Source organism: Pecten maximus, chromosome 2, assembly GCF_902652985.1.
Source record: "Pecten maximus chromosome 2, xPecMax1.1, whole genome shotgun sequence".
NCBI lineage: Eukaryota > Metazoa > Mollusca > Bivalvia > Pectinida > Pectinidae > Pecten > Pecten maximus.
Genome location: NC_047016.1, coordinates 19119089 through 19134256, shown reverse-complemented (window position 1 = coordinate 19134256; position 15168 = coordinate 19119089). Strand labels below are relative to the sequence as shown.

General features: G+C 36.5%; 1 protein-coding gene across 8 annotated transcripts in view; it reads left to right on the top strand.

Moving 5' to 3' along the window:
• Positions 1–3042, top strand: part of LOC117321019 (band 7 protein AGAP004871-like) — a 65889-nt gene extending 62847 nt beyond the window's left edge. For 7 of the 8 annotated variants that reach the window (XM_033875527.1, XM_033875520.1, XM_033875540.1 and 4 more), the window contains exon 8: positions 305–3042. In XM_033875527.1, the coding sequence (XP_033731418.1) occupies positions 305–508 (204 nt within the window). In that variant the 3' untranslated portion in view covers positions 509–3042. The remainder of the gene's footprint in view (positions 1–304) is intronic. The other variant, XR_004531201.1, reaches the window with a different exon arrangement.
• The last annotated feature ends 12126 nt before the right edge of the window (positions 3043–15168 follow it).

Genomic DNA, 15168 nt, shown 5'->3' with positions numbered 1-15168 from the left:
AGCACTACACCCGATTAGGTTCACTTGATACATCATTGGCATTACCTTGGTATGCTATCCCTTGCTAAATATTAAACGATTTTGATAAAATGAGGCAATATCAGGTCAAAGTTCTTCTGTATTACCCCCATGTTAACATGTAGTGCACAGGGACTTGACATAAATCTTTAAACCATGGTCCATATATATATATATGTATATATAAAGATGTACCGTGGCTTTGGAATGTGTGCCAAGTCCCTGTGCATTAAATGAATTTTAGGTGAGTACCTGTTTTCATTTGAATTTTTTTTTCTTTTTGTAGGTGATTGCTGCAGAAGGAGAACAGAAAGCATCTCGAGCACTGAAGGAGGCAGCTGATGTTATCTCCGAGTCACCTGCTGCTATCCAGCTCCGCTACCTTCAAACTCTTAACACCATTTCTGCAGAGAAAAACTCCACAATCATTTTCCCACTGCCAATAGACCTGGTACAGTCCCTCCTGGGTCGACAGGGATCAAACCTTTGATACAGCATCACCTGACAGTAAAATGTACGCATATTGTGGATATTGTTATATATGTATACGTGAGATTGTGATAAGCAGTTTGAGTGGACATTATCGAGAATGAGTCTGGAGGTTTAAGTTGGCAGTAAAACAACGGGAAGAAGTCATGATTACGGAGTAGAATAACTCTATACCCGAGTCTATGTACTATAGTAACGTATACCTACTTTTGTAACCAGAAAAGTGTTGTGAGATATCATTAAAATGTTCATTTGAATTTTAAAAAGAATCTGCTAAGTAATATAATGCTCTTCATGTATATGTTCTAATATTAGTCAAAACCTAACAATCTTCTGTCAGTCAGTGATTTACAATTTACAAATAAATATAAACTACAATCTTTTGTGAATCATTTCTTCATTAGATGTAATGTATATATAGGTATAAGTTTAATTATTCTCTCATTGCAGTTAGTTTTACTTACAGAAAATAAAATGCAATAAGAGATTTGATTTAATTATGAAATATTGCCAAAGAGGTAACACAGCAAACGTCTTGGTACACACTTTCCTCGTCATTAGATTTTTAATGACAATCAGGCTTTTTTTTTTTTTGGCTTTTAACAATTTCTTTAATAAGTGAAGCTGGAAGAAAACTGATTAAGATCTCCAGGTAAGTAATGGTAGATGAAAGGTGGAGAGGGATATTGTACAGAGTGATACTCTGTTACCTGTACATACCTGATTCTCAAACAGGAACTGTTGATTATTACAGTGTTACCTGTACATACCAGATTCTCAAACAGGAACTGTTGATTATTACAGTGTTACCTGTACATACCAGATTCTCAAACAGGAACTGTTGATTATAACAGCAGCATGCAAACTAATTACAGGGTAGATAAAATGAGGGTTTATGACCCGAATGTTTGTGTAATATTGTATGGAGTATTACTAACATGGTCAGTTTCAGCTGTTACCATCGGTCACTGTAGTATGCAATTGTAAAATGTCTCAAGTCGTTACATTTGTACCCCTAGAAGTAGATTTTATATTCAGACTCATATTCATTTTTTAGCATTGATGTCATCAAGTCAAGTAGCTCATTGAATTTAAAAACGATTATTATGATTATAATCACACTAAATGTACTAGTTACAAGATCCATCTTTTATTTATAAGCAGACTTTCTAATGGTACCGTATTTGACCTAATAAGTGCACTGTGTGATTACAAAAACACAAAAGGAATGCTGTTGATAACCATGTACAGGGAAAAGTTTCCATGTGTTATCTTGGTGGAAAAAATAAACTTTTTCTCATTTACATATATTTATGTAGTGAAAACGATCCAAAGTCTTTGGTTGAATAGCTGAAGATTTTAGTAGATAGTGAGATAAGGAACCTTATAGCACACCAATCCTCTTTTCCTAAAAACAATGGATGTGTGCTTATTAGGTTGAATACTGTATTTTAGATTGTGTTGGCATGACAAAAGTTGTACAGCCACGTAGATGTATCAACTATGTGAGAGTTTGTGCGATTTGACAGGTGAAGGGACATAACTCCAATCACATTAAATACTGCATGTTTTCCTGATTTTCCTGTCTGTGGTTTTGTGAGAGAAGCTTATCTCTGGTGTATGTTACTTCAGAATATTCTAAATATTATGTCATGTGTTAATAAAATGTATCTGAGAACTGCCATCAATCTAGCCATTATTCTGATAACATCATCATCATCATATACAGTGCCTTGGACTGGAGCTCTGTGTTCTCGTCTTCTCCCACATACCTGTATACTTATTCTACATAACTCCGAACGAGGACGAGAGGTGACCCCCATATCAGGGGGAAATGTCAGCACACTTGCCAACTTCTTGGTATTTTCATTTGGGAGATAATTTGTGTTCAATATTTCTGTTCAAGCCTAAAAACGAACATTTGCATACAAATGTATCTCTTTTGGCAAACATTTAAAGTACCTTAAAAACACATACTGGATATTTTGTATTTTCAGCTGGTTTAACTTCTTGTTAATTGTGTTTTCAAAATTATAAACAAACAATCAATGAAGAAGTTTTAATGACAATATATTTGTAAATTAATGGGTGAAAAATCAGGAGCCCCCTCCCCCCTTCTAAATGGGGAGGATTGGTAAGTATCCATGCAAATGTCAATTTCATGTCAGTATATGCTTGAATTTACATTATATTGTATAAATTAAGGTAAAATCAAATTTGAAAAAGAAATAATAACATTTAGTGCAATGGAACTTATGAAAATGAACATGTAAGACATAATCAGTGTTAATGTAGATTTAGACCTGGATTAGAGAGTTAGCTTATTTAACATAGGTAAGGCTAAATTGAAAAAAAAGTTTTTTTCTACTGTAGAAACTGGGAACACCTTAACCTATGTTGTTCAGTCATTTCACTTGTTAATTTTCCTTTTTATGTATTGTGTAGTTATACAGATCTGTTTATCTAAGGCATGATATAGATCATAATATATACTGTGTCTCTGTTATATATCTTGTAATAAAATTATAAGTGTCATCTTACAGTTTTGTTTTGTTTGAGACTGGGTGGTGCTATACACACTACTAAACACAAGCATGTTCTACCAGACATATTTACAACAAGTTCTACCAGACATATTTACAACAAGTTGTACTGGACACATTTACAACAAGTTCTACTGGACGCATTTACAACAAGTTCTACTGGACAGATTTACAAGTTCTACCTGACAGATTTACAAGTTGTACCAGACAGATTTACAACGAGTTGTACTGGACAGATTTACAACGAGTTGTCCTGGACAGATTTACAACAAGTTCTGCCGGACAGATTTACAACAAGTTCTTCCAGACAGATTTACAACAAGTTGTACTGGACAGATTTACAACAAGTTCTGCTGGACAGATTTACAACAAGTTGTCCTGGACAGATTTACAACAAGTTCTACCAGACAGATTTACAACGAGTTGTCCTGGACAGATTTACAACAAGTTCTGCCGGACAGATTTACAACAAGTTCTACCAGACAGATTTACAACGAGTTGTCCTGGACAGATTTACAACAAGTTCTGCCGGACAGATTGACAACAAGTTCTTCCAGACAGATTTACAACAAGTTGTACTGGACAGATTTACAACAAGTTCTGCCGGACAGATTTACAACAAGTTCTTCCAGACAGATTTACAACAAGTTGTCCTGGACAGATTTACAACAAGTTCTGCCGGACAGATTTTCTGCCGGACAGATTTACAACAAGTTCTGCCGGACAGATTTACAACATGTTCTACTGGACACATTTACAATAAATTTCTACAGGACACATTTACAACAAGTTCTGCCGGACAGATTTACAACAAATTCTACCTGACAGATTGTTATCCACAAGAGTATGGAGACCAGGAGAATTCAAAGATGTACAATGTGACCAATATTGTTATCCTTCAAGAGTATGGAGATTATAAGTTACACAATGAAATGTTGGCCAATAGTTTTATCCTATTTGGGTATGGCACCTAGAGGGGAAACGAGTTACGTAATTGAAGAAGTCAATATTCTCCAATCCCAACCTCTCATACGAATAAATTTGTACAGTGTTTCATGAGATCTTTTGTACACAATCTTTGTATTTTGCCTTTAAACCCTGACAGATGACCGGTAAAATCGAATCAGGTGTAGGCTAGAACTTAAAGGCGAAATAATGTTATTGTGTAAGTTTACTAAGCACCAGGAAGGTAGTGCCAGTGTGATATTGAAAATGGAACTTTGGTCGGATTTAAAAGTTTAATATGGAACCGGGATGCGGTTGAAAATGAACAGCTTCAGAGTCAATCCTAAACCGGCTGTCTTGAAAGTTGACCATGGGAAACTGATGGTGACCACAAACCTGACTGACCAACTCCTCCTGATCTCACAAACTCGACCCACCCAGCAAGTCTTATACAACTCAGCCCACTAACTTACTGAACAGACCAAATTGTCCCTTACCAATTTGACCCTGCCAACTCTCCCCATAAAGAGGTATGGCGCATATTGGCCTGTTTCGACCTAATGGTGACCGCATTCAAATCATGTTTTGACATAGAGCGCATCGGAAGACCAACTTTTACAATGTCTTATTGTATTCTATGTACCAAAAGACAACTAAAATCCTATTCTTTAAAAGTGGTCCTCCGATGTGCTGGTATCGAAAAAATGCAAAAAACGTAGATGATGAAATATTTTAATTTGAATATCAACTAGATTGACTATAAATTATAACATAACCCCTAGCTAAGCGAAGACTACATAGCTCAGAGGGTAGAACCGCCGCTTTCATTACTTTTATTTTCACATATTATCGCAAACGGGATAAAATGAAGCTTTTTAAGAAATATTTTGTAAACGATAATAGAATGGTTTCTGTCGATTTTGATGGTGTTACTGTCAGTTTTTGAGTATGTATTACAAAAGTGTACGGGTATATGTCACCTGCCTTTATTTCATGTTGAAAGCTAAATATCTGTGATTATACTGCCTGACAAAAATTCTGTGATATTTTAATTTTACCTTTCTTATTATGCATTTTATCTTTGTTTGAACTGTGAGGAATCTCAGGGGCCCCAACCCCTAAGGCGCTTATCAAGAGAAAGGTTCGGAGTTCGGAGATATATATATATATATAGATAGTTTCAATATGTAGAGGTATATATTAATATTATTATGAAAGAGTGGAAAGTGGAGAAAGAAAATGTTCAATGGGATAAAAAGTACAATAATCGATTTTTAACTCGTATCTGCTGAAGTAAAATGTAAACAATCAGCCACGTCGACAGCATACACGGATATGGATAGGTAGTATGAAGTTCCGATTATGAAAAGTGTTCTGGAGCGCACATTAAATCAAACACCATTTGTCTAAAATGTAGGAAAACCTATATCGATGGGATTACAGGTGAAAATCGCAAGAGAAAGTCACCTAATGGTAATCAAAATTGTATTATATTGCCCTTCAAAAGTGTGGGAAGGACAAAGGCATGTTGTATCATTTGCAGACATAAAAATAAAATAAACAATAAAAATGCCAGCAGTGGCCAAATTGCAGATTTGCATTGTGAACTGCATATTGGTTCCATTGGGAGTGAGATGCTACAGGTCACATCTGTCAGGAAAGAATATTAAACCTGACGTGGCCTTCAATTCCTATATGATAAAAGACACCGCGAAAGTTGCCACAGAAGATCTCGTTGAACTATTGGGTAGTCTTCGTAATGCAGCAAGTGCAACAAGTAAGATCGATTTTGATAACCCGTCGATGGCTGATGAACAGTGTTACAATACCACTGGTCTGAAGATTGTATAGTTTAAGGACCTGTGCTCTCAAGTTAAATCGCTTAAAAAATCCAAAACCCACACACCCAGACAGGCGATTGACATGTTCCTGATGAAACTCCGTACTGGGCTTTGTGACAGGTAAGACTGCACATCCGATTGTGTCGAGTGTGCTGATGACATGGTACTTTTCTCTTTCTTTTTATAGTCGACAAGCTGAACTCAAGTTTTTTTCGCGAAAAATATTTTGTGAATTTTAAGATGCCACATTGGATGTCGATCAGTACTTACTTCATAAGACTTCCTGTTTTCAAATATACTTGTTGTGGCCGTTTCAGCCATGTCTCACATAGCGACAGTGCGCTATGCAACAAAAGTACCCTGCCAAATGTCCACGGCGGAAGGAAACAGGATATCCTGCTATTGGACAGAGGGTTTCGCGATGTTTTGCCTTTCCTTAGTGATATTGGTATTGACACATACTCGCCCTCTTTCTTAGGGAGGGGAGAAAAGCAAATGTCCACGGCGGAGGGAAACGGGTCTCGTCTTGTCACAAAGTTAAGATGGGCAGTCGAAACGGTAAATGGACGAATAAAGACCTGGCGATACCTTGAAAAGGTGATTCCTAACAAGGACTTGCCAAATGTATGAGAGTACATTTCTATCGTGTCTGCATTGTGCAACAAATATCGGCCGCCATTACGCGTGTCCCTCTCATCCGATTGTGACATGGGCCGACAGCTGCTTGCAGCGGCAGAGTCCGATAACGCTGTACGCCAACGGGTATTATCCGGTAAGAATATATACTGAAACGAAAAAGAAACGCAACATGGAAAATTGTGATTAATTTTGTATTAAATATACATATCTGTATAAAAATCGCGGAAATAAACATGCACCCTGCCTAACACCCATACCAATCTTCAAAATCACCCAAGTGTGACTAGAGACCTATGCACTTCCGGCGCGGTAAAAACATCAAAAACCGTGCCTGTACAAACATATGCGTTCTTTTTTCATTCAAACCAGTATCAATTCATCACTAACATTGAGCCACATCATCGCCAATACTTTTGCAAACAATAATTCCTTTTACAATTATGCCACGGTTATCAAAGGTTGATAGAGGACGTGCTATAGCGATGCTTCTGGCAGGGAACACGCAACTTCACGTCGCTCGACAATTCAGAGTTCACAAATCGACTATTAGTCGATTAGTTTCACGTCTTAACGCAACAGGAAGAGTCGATGACCAGCCGAGATCAGGACGTCCACGCGTAACGTCGCGACGTCAAGACCGGGTTCTTAGGTTGGCACACCTGCGTAACAGGAGATTAACGGCCGCTGAAACGGCAAGGAATACGATTGGTAATCATAACCGTCGAATTCATCCCCAAACAGTGATCAACAGACTGCGTGAGGCTAATTTGCGTGCAAGGCGACAGTACGTTGGTTTACCACTAACACCGCAACGTCGAGCACGTCGTATGCAATGGGCAACGGCACATATGCCCAGACGTTTTCCTATGAGACGTTGGAGGTCTATGCTCTTCACCGATGAATCTCGATTCACGTTATTTCGAGCAGATGGCCGTCAACGTGTGTACCGGCGTCGAGGCGAACGTTTTGCTGACGCCTGTGTTTTGGAACACGACCGATTTGGGGGTGGATCAGTTATGGTTTGGGCGGGAATCTCCCATGGTTTGAAGACGCCTTTGGTGATAGTCAATGGGAATTTAACGGCCGTACGCTATCGGGATGAGATCCTTAGGCCCCATGTTGTGCCGTTTGTTAGGCAGCATCATCTAACCTTTCAGCAAGATAACGCGAGACCACACGTTGCAAGAGTCTGTAGAGACTTTCTTGCGACACAGAACATTGTTCCTATAGATTGGCCTCCATATAGCCCCGACCTGTCCCCAATCGAGCATTTGTGGGATGAATTAGACAGAAGAATTCGAAATCGCCGTAACCCCCCAAATACCCTCCCTCAGTTAGCAAATGCACTCGTCCAAGAATGGAATAACATTCCAATACGGAAAGTCAATGCCCTGATGAACTCAATGCAACAAAGAATTAGAGATGTGATAACTGTTCGAGGAGGACACACACGATATTAGGGCACGGTTTCAAAACTGCTGCCATTTCAACTTGGATTCACGAAGGGTACTACCAATCATGACCTTCTAGCAAAGTGACCTGTTCTTAAAAATCTCTAAACATTTAAAGGATGTTACATCAATATTCAATATTAACTATTACATATGAAATTTAAACATAATGCTCACAAGTATTATTTTATTAAACCTACAATTTGAAGTTGCGTTTCTTTTTCGTTTCAGTATATATGGTTCCGCCTGGTGCTGTTCCGGATTTCCCAATCCTTGGTGAAGATGATCTGCGCTCAATTACATTTGGTGTATGTCAAGTTAACCAGGCCCGGAATTATGCAGATGAGCACTTAATCCGTGAGGCATCGGACATGTATGTGCACAACGAGGCTAAGGATCTACTGCATGCCCGAATGCAATCCAGACACACATCCGCCAAGCGGATAGAGTACAACGGGTCGGATTTTACTGGGTGGTACTGCGAGTGTCTTGCTGGGACAGTAGGATGTTGCGCGCACATTGCCACTGTTATGTGGTACTTGTCATTTACACGTCATGGGAACTACAAGCCCAAACCAGACCAATTTTCGGAACTGCTGTTGGATGCTACTAATCTTCCGGACACCAGGGGCAGCAATTGTAGTAGCTCGGATAGCTCCGAATAGACAATCAACTTCGGACTCCGGCTCGTTCAGCAGACTCGACTCGGATATATATCCACAATGTTGTTATATAAGATGAAAACCCCGATATAACAATCGAACCCATATCCGCATCCGCTCTATGAGTCCGTATGTCCCCAAGCGCGGACATTTTTCCTGAAATAGTGCGCATCACGGAAATCTGATATATTGTTGTGATGAATTACTCTTGAGATGACGTTAATAGGCCGTTAAACATATTGTATATTTCACAATAATTATATTGTGTTTTGACAGATAACTACACAATGTAAAATAAAAGCACAATTCCATTTTGATGAGATGAACAATATTTACTATGCAGTCACATTTAGGCTATACTGTATATATTATGACATTTGATAATTTACCTGTCCTGCCATTTAGACGTATATTAAGTTAAATAATGAATGTAATTGCTTTATCAATCTTAACAATAAATCCGTCACCGAAAATATAGAATGTGGTTGTGTTGGCCTTATACAACCAGCGCATCGATGGACCATGACGATCTATTTCGGTAATGTGGGAACCACAATAGGTCACATGATATTTTACCTGTATTTTTAGCACAGACTAACGCTGTGAGGCGGTCAGAATACGCGGGAAACGACCATACCTCTTTGACCGTTACGTAAAAAATGATGCGTTACATACTTTTAATGGAAATAAATGCCATGATACCCACGCAGTTCTTATAAGAAGGAAAAAAAGATTACAAAATTGCAGAATCTAAGTCTAAAAAGCTCTATAGGAGTACGGAAGGTGATATGTTGGAGTTTATGAGGAAGCTTAATCCCAGGTCTTTTTACACAAAATTTAGTAAGAATAAAGGTAAGTCGCCTCAGTTGAGTGAAAATCAACTGTATGAGCATTTTAAAAATCTGTCTGCCGTACTCCAAGATCCACAGTCAGACCCCTACGATGAAGAAAGTTTAACTGACTCTGGTGCTATTTTTGAAGAGTTAGACGCTCCAGTAACTTTGAGCGATATTCGTTCTGCTATAAGAGCCTGAAGAGTGGTAAATCACACGGACTCGACGGTATAGTCAATGAATGTTTCATCTATTGCGGAGAATTGCTTCTGCCTATGTTGTCGTCGTTGTGAAACAATATATTTGAAGCTGTTTGTTTTCTCACTAATTGGGTATCTGCAATAATTATTCCTGTTCATAAGAAAGGAGCTTGTAACGATCCAAATAACTTTCGAGGAATTAGTTTGATAAGTTGTCTTTGTAAACTTTTCACTTCTGTCGGATTAAGGCAAGGGGAAATTCTATCACCTCTTTTGTTTTCACTTTTCTGAACCGATTTTGAAACTTCTTTTATAGAGAGTGGTGCTTGATGATCTTGTCATGTTTTCTGAATCGATGGAAGGTCTTCAAAGTCTTTTAGATAGTCTATATGATTATTCAAACAAGTGGAAATTAACTGTAAATACAGAAAAAAAAACAAAGATCGTAGTCTTTCGAAATGGGGGTCGATTAAAAGATACTGAAACTTGGATATATAATGGTAATGTAGTAGAAATTGTAGATTTTTTCAGTTATTTAGGAGTTAAGCTCAAGTATAATAATAAATTCAATGATATGCAGAAACAATTAGCTGATCAAGGCCGGAAGGCTATGTTTGCTCTCCTTACCAGTTGTTCTAATATGAGTTTTAATTGTACATCATTATTGCATCTGTTTGATACATATGTTTGTAGTATAATGAATTACGCTCGCGAAGTTTGTGGATCATCGAAGGCGATGGACATTGAAAAAGTACATTTGTTGTTTTGTAAAAAAGTTTCTTAAAGTTAAAAAAAAAACTACCTGCAATGCCATGGTGTATTTTGAACTTGGGCGATATCCATTGGAATGTATTAGAAAATACAGAATGATTAAATATCGGTTCAAACTACTGAACACGAACAATTGTATTTTGAACACGGCTTACTCATTTTTTTGTGTAATAATGATACTGGTAATTGTTTTAACTGGGCTATCTATGTTAAACATTGCCTTTTTTCTCTTGGCTTTGGTGATGTATGGGTACACTATTATACTTATAATTATAAAAAAAGTACTTCTACTGATAAAACAAAGAATTTTTGATCAACATCACAATATCTAAGAGGTTTACTTGATACCTCGTCAAAATGCGTACTTTATAAAAAAAACTGGTTGATCATTTTACTTTGCAGTTTTATTTGACAAAGTATATGTACCTGTAAAATATAGATCATGTTTATCGAAATTACGTCTGTCTGCTCATAACTTAGCTATCGAGACAGGTAGATATGTCCACTTACCAAGAGAACAAAGACTTTGTGCTAAATGTAGACAAGATATTGAAGATGAGTATCACATTTATTCTAGTATGCAAAAGTTTTCATGATTTAAGGAAAAACTACATCAAACCATTTTACTGGCGCAAATCGTCAATGTATAAGCTTTAAATTACTGTGTGTTAATAATATTGGCGAAATTCGTAAGTTAGCAAGAATGTATATGATGCCAACAAAGTCATATTGTAATTAGTATACTATAGACATGTCGCTTGTATTTTATAATTTTTGTGTGGTTCAGTAAAAGTCAGAATTAGTTCTCCGCCATTTTGTATGAATGAATTGTTATATGATATATATGTACCTTGGAATCCTATATGCTACGTAGCATTTGGAAATAAATTGAATTGATTTAAATTGACCTCAATTGTTAAGAAATTGAGCGAAATAGTGTGATGTCCATACAAGTGTCCATTCCCAACATTGAATATAAACCCACATCACCATGTCCATACCATCGAACAGGTAATTCTTACTTATAGTTAAAGTTTCTCAACTTAATAAGGTTTCACTAACCACTAAACAATTGTTTTTGGTGGAGGGGGGGGGGGGGGGGGGGGGGGGGGGGGATTGTATTTGTTTTTCTTGTTCTGAAATAAAGCATGTACTTGTCGGTATCACTATGTCGGCATCCACACAGACTTCAGTTACACCTTCGGCCGATCAAACTCGAACTTCATGAAGACTGCAAGCTGCCGTCTGTCCTCCCGCCACACCGGTGGCAACTCACAGACCTGACTGGTCAGTTTTAATGAATTCATCTTATTGTTTTGTGATGGACTTTGTTCAAAACAATAACTAATTCGTAACTTTAGTAAATGCGGCGAAAACAACGACTAATTTTAGACAAATCATAATGTTCAGCCAAGACTGTCAGTCATACGTTTATCGACAGAGAAATTCTCAGTCGTAACTCAATTCTTCATTGTAGACAATCGCCGGACAATCATCGGCCAGTGTACGTGCCGGACAATCATCGGCCAGTGTACGTAAGTATACCTAACGACGCTGTTTATTTGTTGGTTTTCTATTTTCTATTTCAGTTAGTTTTAGCTAATAGGATTTGCGATATTTTCCCCAAATAAATATTGTTTTAATTGATATAACTATATAAAGTGTAATGGAAAGGCGTATAAAACTTTCCTTTAACTTGAATATCACGCCAGAAATGCGATGTTTGTATGTGTAAAAGGTAAATAAGGAGTGGGCGGGAAACAAAAAATCCTTAATTACGACTATGACAGTGAAAACAAAACAATGTAAGGTCATTTTTTAAAATCATTTATTCATCTTGAGAGTCGCCTCCCTGAAAACTGGACATGTATTTTCCAGGTGAAAATCATAGATTCTATAACTTTAATTTCTATATTGACAAATTAAATAAATTGAAGTAGTTTTCGTTGTTGATACACGGCACTTTTTTACAACAAAACATTTTCATTCATATCAAGGAAGACAGATCATGTTATTAATTAATCTGATAAAAATACACATTTTCGTTAGTTTTTTAACATTAGTTATATTCATTAGTTCGTAAAACTTAATAATATTTGGCATTGACCAATAGAGTTTGTCTATATATAAAATATCCTGTGAGCAGAGAACTCTGTACATTCAAGTAAATAATGAAATTCATCACCAATTTGTTGACTATTACAATATGGACAATTTCTTTCCTTATACTCAATCAAGTGCCATCTGCCAGTTTCAACAATAATTTATGATTAGTAGTGCAAAATTTATCCAAAAAAATGACGTTCTTTATCAGGTAAAAAAACATCTAAATAATTTTCAAAATTACAGTTATCCTTACAAATTCTATAACAAATAGTCTTTGATGAATTGTGAACATCACTCTGCCATTTCTGTAAGTACTAGTCATAAAGTCTTAACTTAATAACATGTTTTAGCCGTACTGGATTACATTCAGAAGAATATTGTATATCCAATAAGTAACTCATCCCACATTCATTTAAAATACTTTTAACAAAACTTATTTATGGAACAGGTTTGTCATCAAAATGATGACAATAACAAAGAAGTTTATACAGTTTAATATTAATTTAACTTAATTTAGAATGAGTCAACTGTGACCAATATGTTATTACTCTTGTTTTTACTGAAATTTCAAGTGGAGATGTACCAAGTTCTCCATATACAATATGATTAGGAGTACTATTTTTTTTAATCCAGGTAATAATTTACAAAACTTTAAGTGTACACGTTCAATTACTTTGAGGTCAGTTTAATTCCAAATCTCACATCCATACAGTAAAAGTGGTTTGACAATCTTTTCAAATAAGTCATATATACAATGAATTGATAAGTTGTGTTGTCTGCCTTTCTTAATAACATCATACATTGCAATAGTAGCCTTTTTGATAATTTTTTTTTCATTAAAAGAACCTGTACAACAAAATATCGGGCCCAAAATAGGTAACGTTATCCACATACTCTGTCACCTCATTAATGAATAATATTCAGTTCTATTGTTTCTACATCCTTTAATAAAAATCATACATTTTGTTTATTTCCTATATTAACTTTCAATTTCAATTATTTAAAACATCCAGTTGCAATTGCAAGTCAGATAGACAGTCTGAAAAAAAGTACGGTATAGTCACCATAAAGTAGTATAAAAAGCTTTAAGTAAATATGCAAGTCAGATTCTAATCTAGCACTGATACTTTTCAAACCATGTACTCTATTAAGGGTCATGAACTCTTCAAGATCGTTCAGGTATAGACTGAATAAAAATGGAGATAGTTTTCCCCCTTGTCTTAAACCATTTTCTCATCAAAGTACCTGTAGGTATGGTCATGTATTACATATCAGGAATGGCTAAGTACGGCCGTAAAGGTCATCAGCTGGCTGTGAAGTTTGATGGTCTATCAATGTTGGTCACTGAAGCATCATTAATATTTTATCTAAATGAAATAAACGACAGGATTACTAAAATATTGAAGATTATGTTTATATATACCGAACTCGCTCTGGGCTCGGACTCATCGAACCTAATATAACGTCGGGACAATCCACGTATCATTGGATAGATAGTCCGGTCACCCACACTTCCAGTATTTGACCAGTGTAATTGAATCCAAACAAGGACATAACGTGATCAGACACTAAATTTTCTCCCGGCGGGGGTCAGACACTCATATACGTACATCTGTACTCCATAAGCCTCTACATTTACGATATATGGACCATCAACGCCCACAATACCAGATGGAATATAGGCTATATAATTGTTACGTAATTACGGTGGCTGATTTGTGCCATTTCGTCTTTTCGCCCCCGAAAGGTTAATCAATTTTCGTCTTTTCGGGGCGAAAAGACGAAAGGACGAAATGGCACAAATCAGCCGACGTACGTAATACTCACTGTTTGACTTCCTGTCCTGTTACACTATTGTTACTAGCATTGATATATCGTGTCAACTGTCGACCATCGCAGTTATGCAATGAAGAAAAACATGTACCCCTTAGCCGCCTTTCATTAGACTGCATGGTTTGGACGTATTAGTGGTGTTTTGTGAGCATGGCGGGTATGAAATACCATCAGCATGTGGAAAATACACCAGTCCACTATTAACTATTTTAAATTCAAAGTAGGAGCATTGACACCTTCCTTGTCAGATTTACATTTAAGTCTGTTAAAATTGCATACCTTCAATGTATTAGGCGTTGGTCTTATCATCATGAATTCATCTTATTTTTTTATTATTTTTTTGTGTGATAAACGTGTTTAGTTAAAATTAATTACTAATTTGTAACATTAGTGAATGTGGTGAATTTAGATCGACCAACCTTAGACCTTCAACCGGGACAGCCAATCGCACGTTTATCGCCAGAGAATGCGGTCAATAGTTACTCAATTCTTCAGTCATTACAGACAATCGCCGGGCAATCATCGGCTAATGTACGTAAGAATACCTAACGACAGTTGGTTATTCGTTGTTTTTTTTATATTTCGGTTAGTATTAACTAATAGGATCTACGATATTTCTACATAAAGTGTAATGAAAAATCGTATGAAACTTTTACTCAAAATATCATGCCAGAAATGCGATATTTGTATGTTTGCACGATAATAATAAGTTAGCGGGAAACAATTGTCAATAAATCCTATTTTCTATAACAGTTAGTTTTAACTAATAGGATCTACGGTATTTTCCCACAAAAAAAAATATTGTTTTAATTGATATAACTATATAAAGTGTTATGG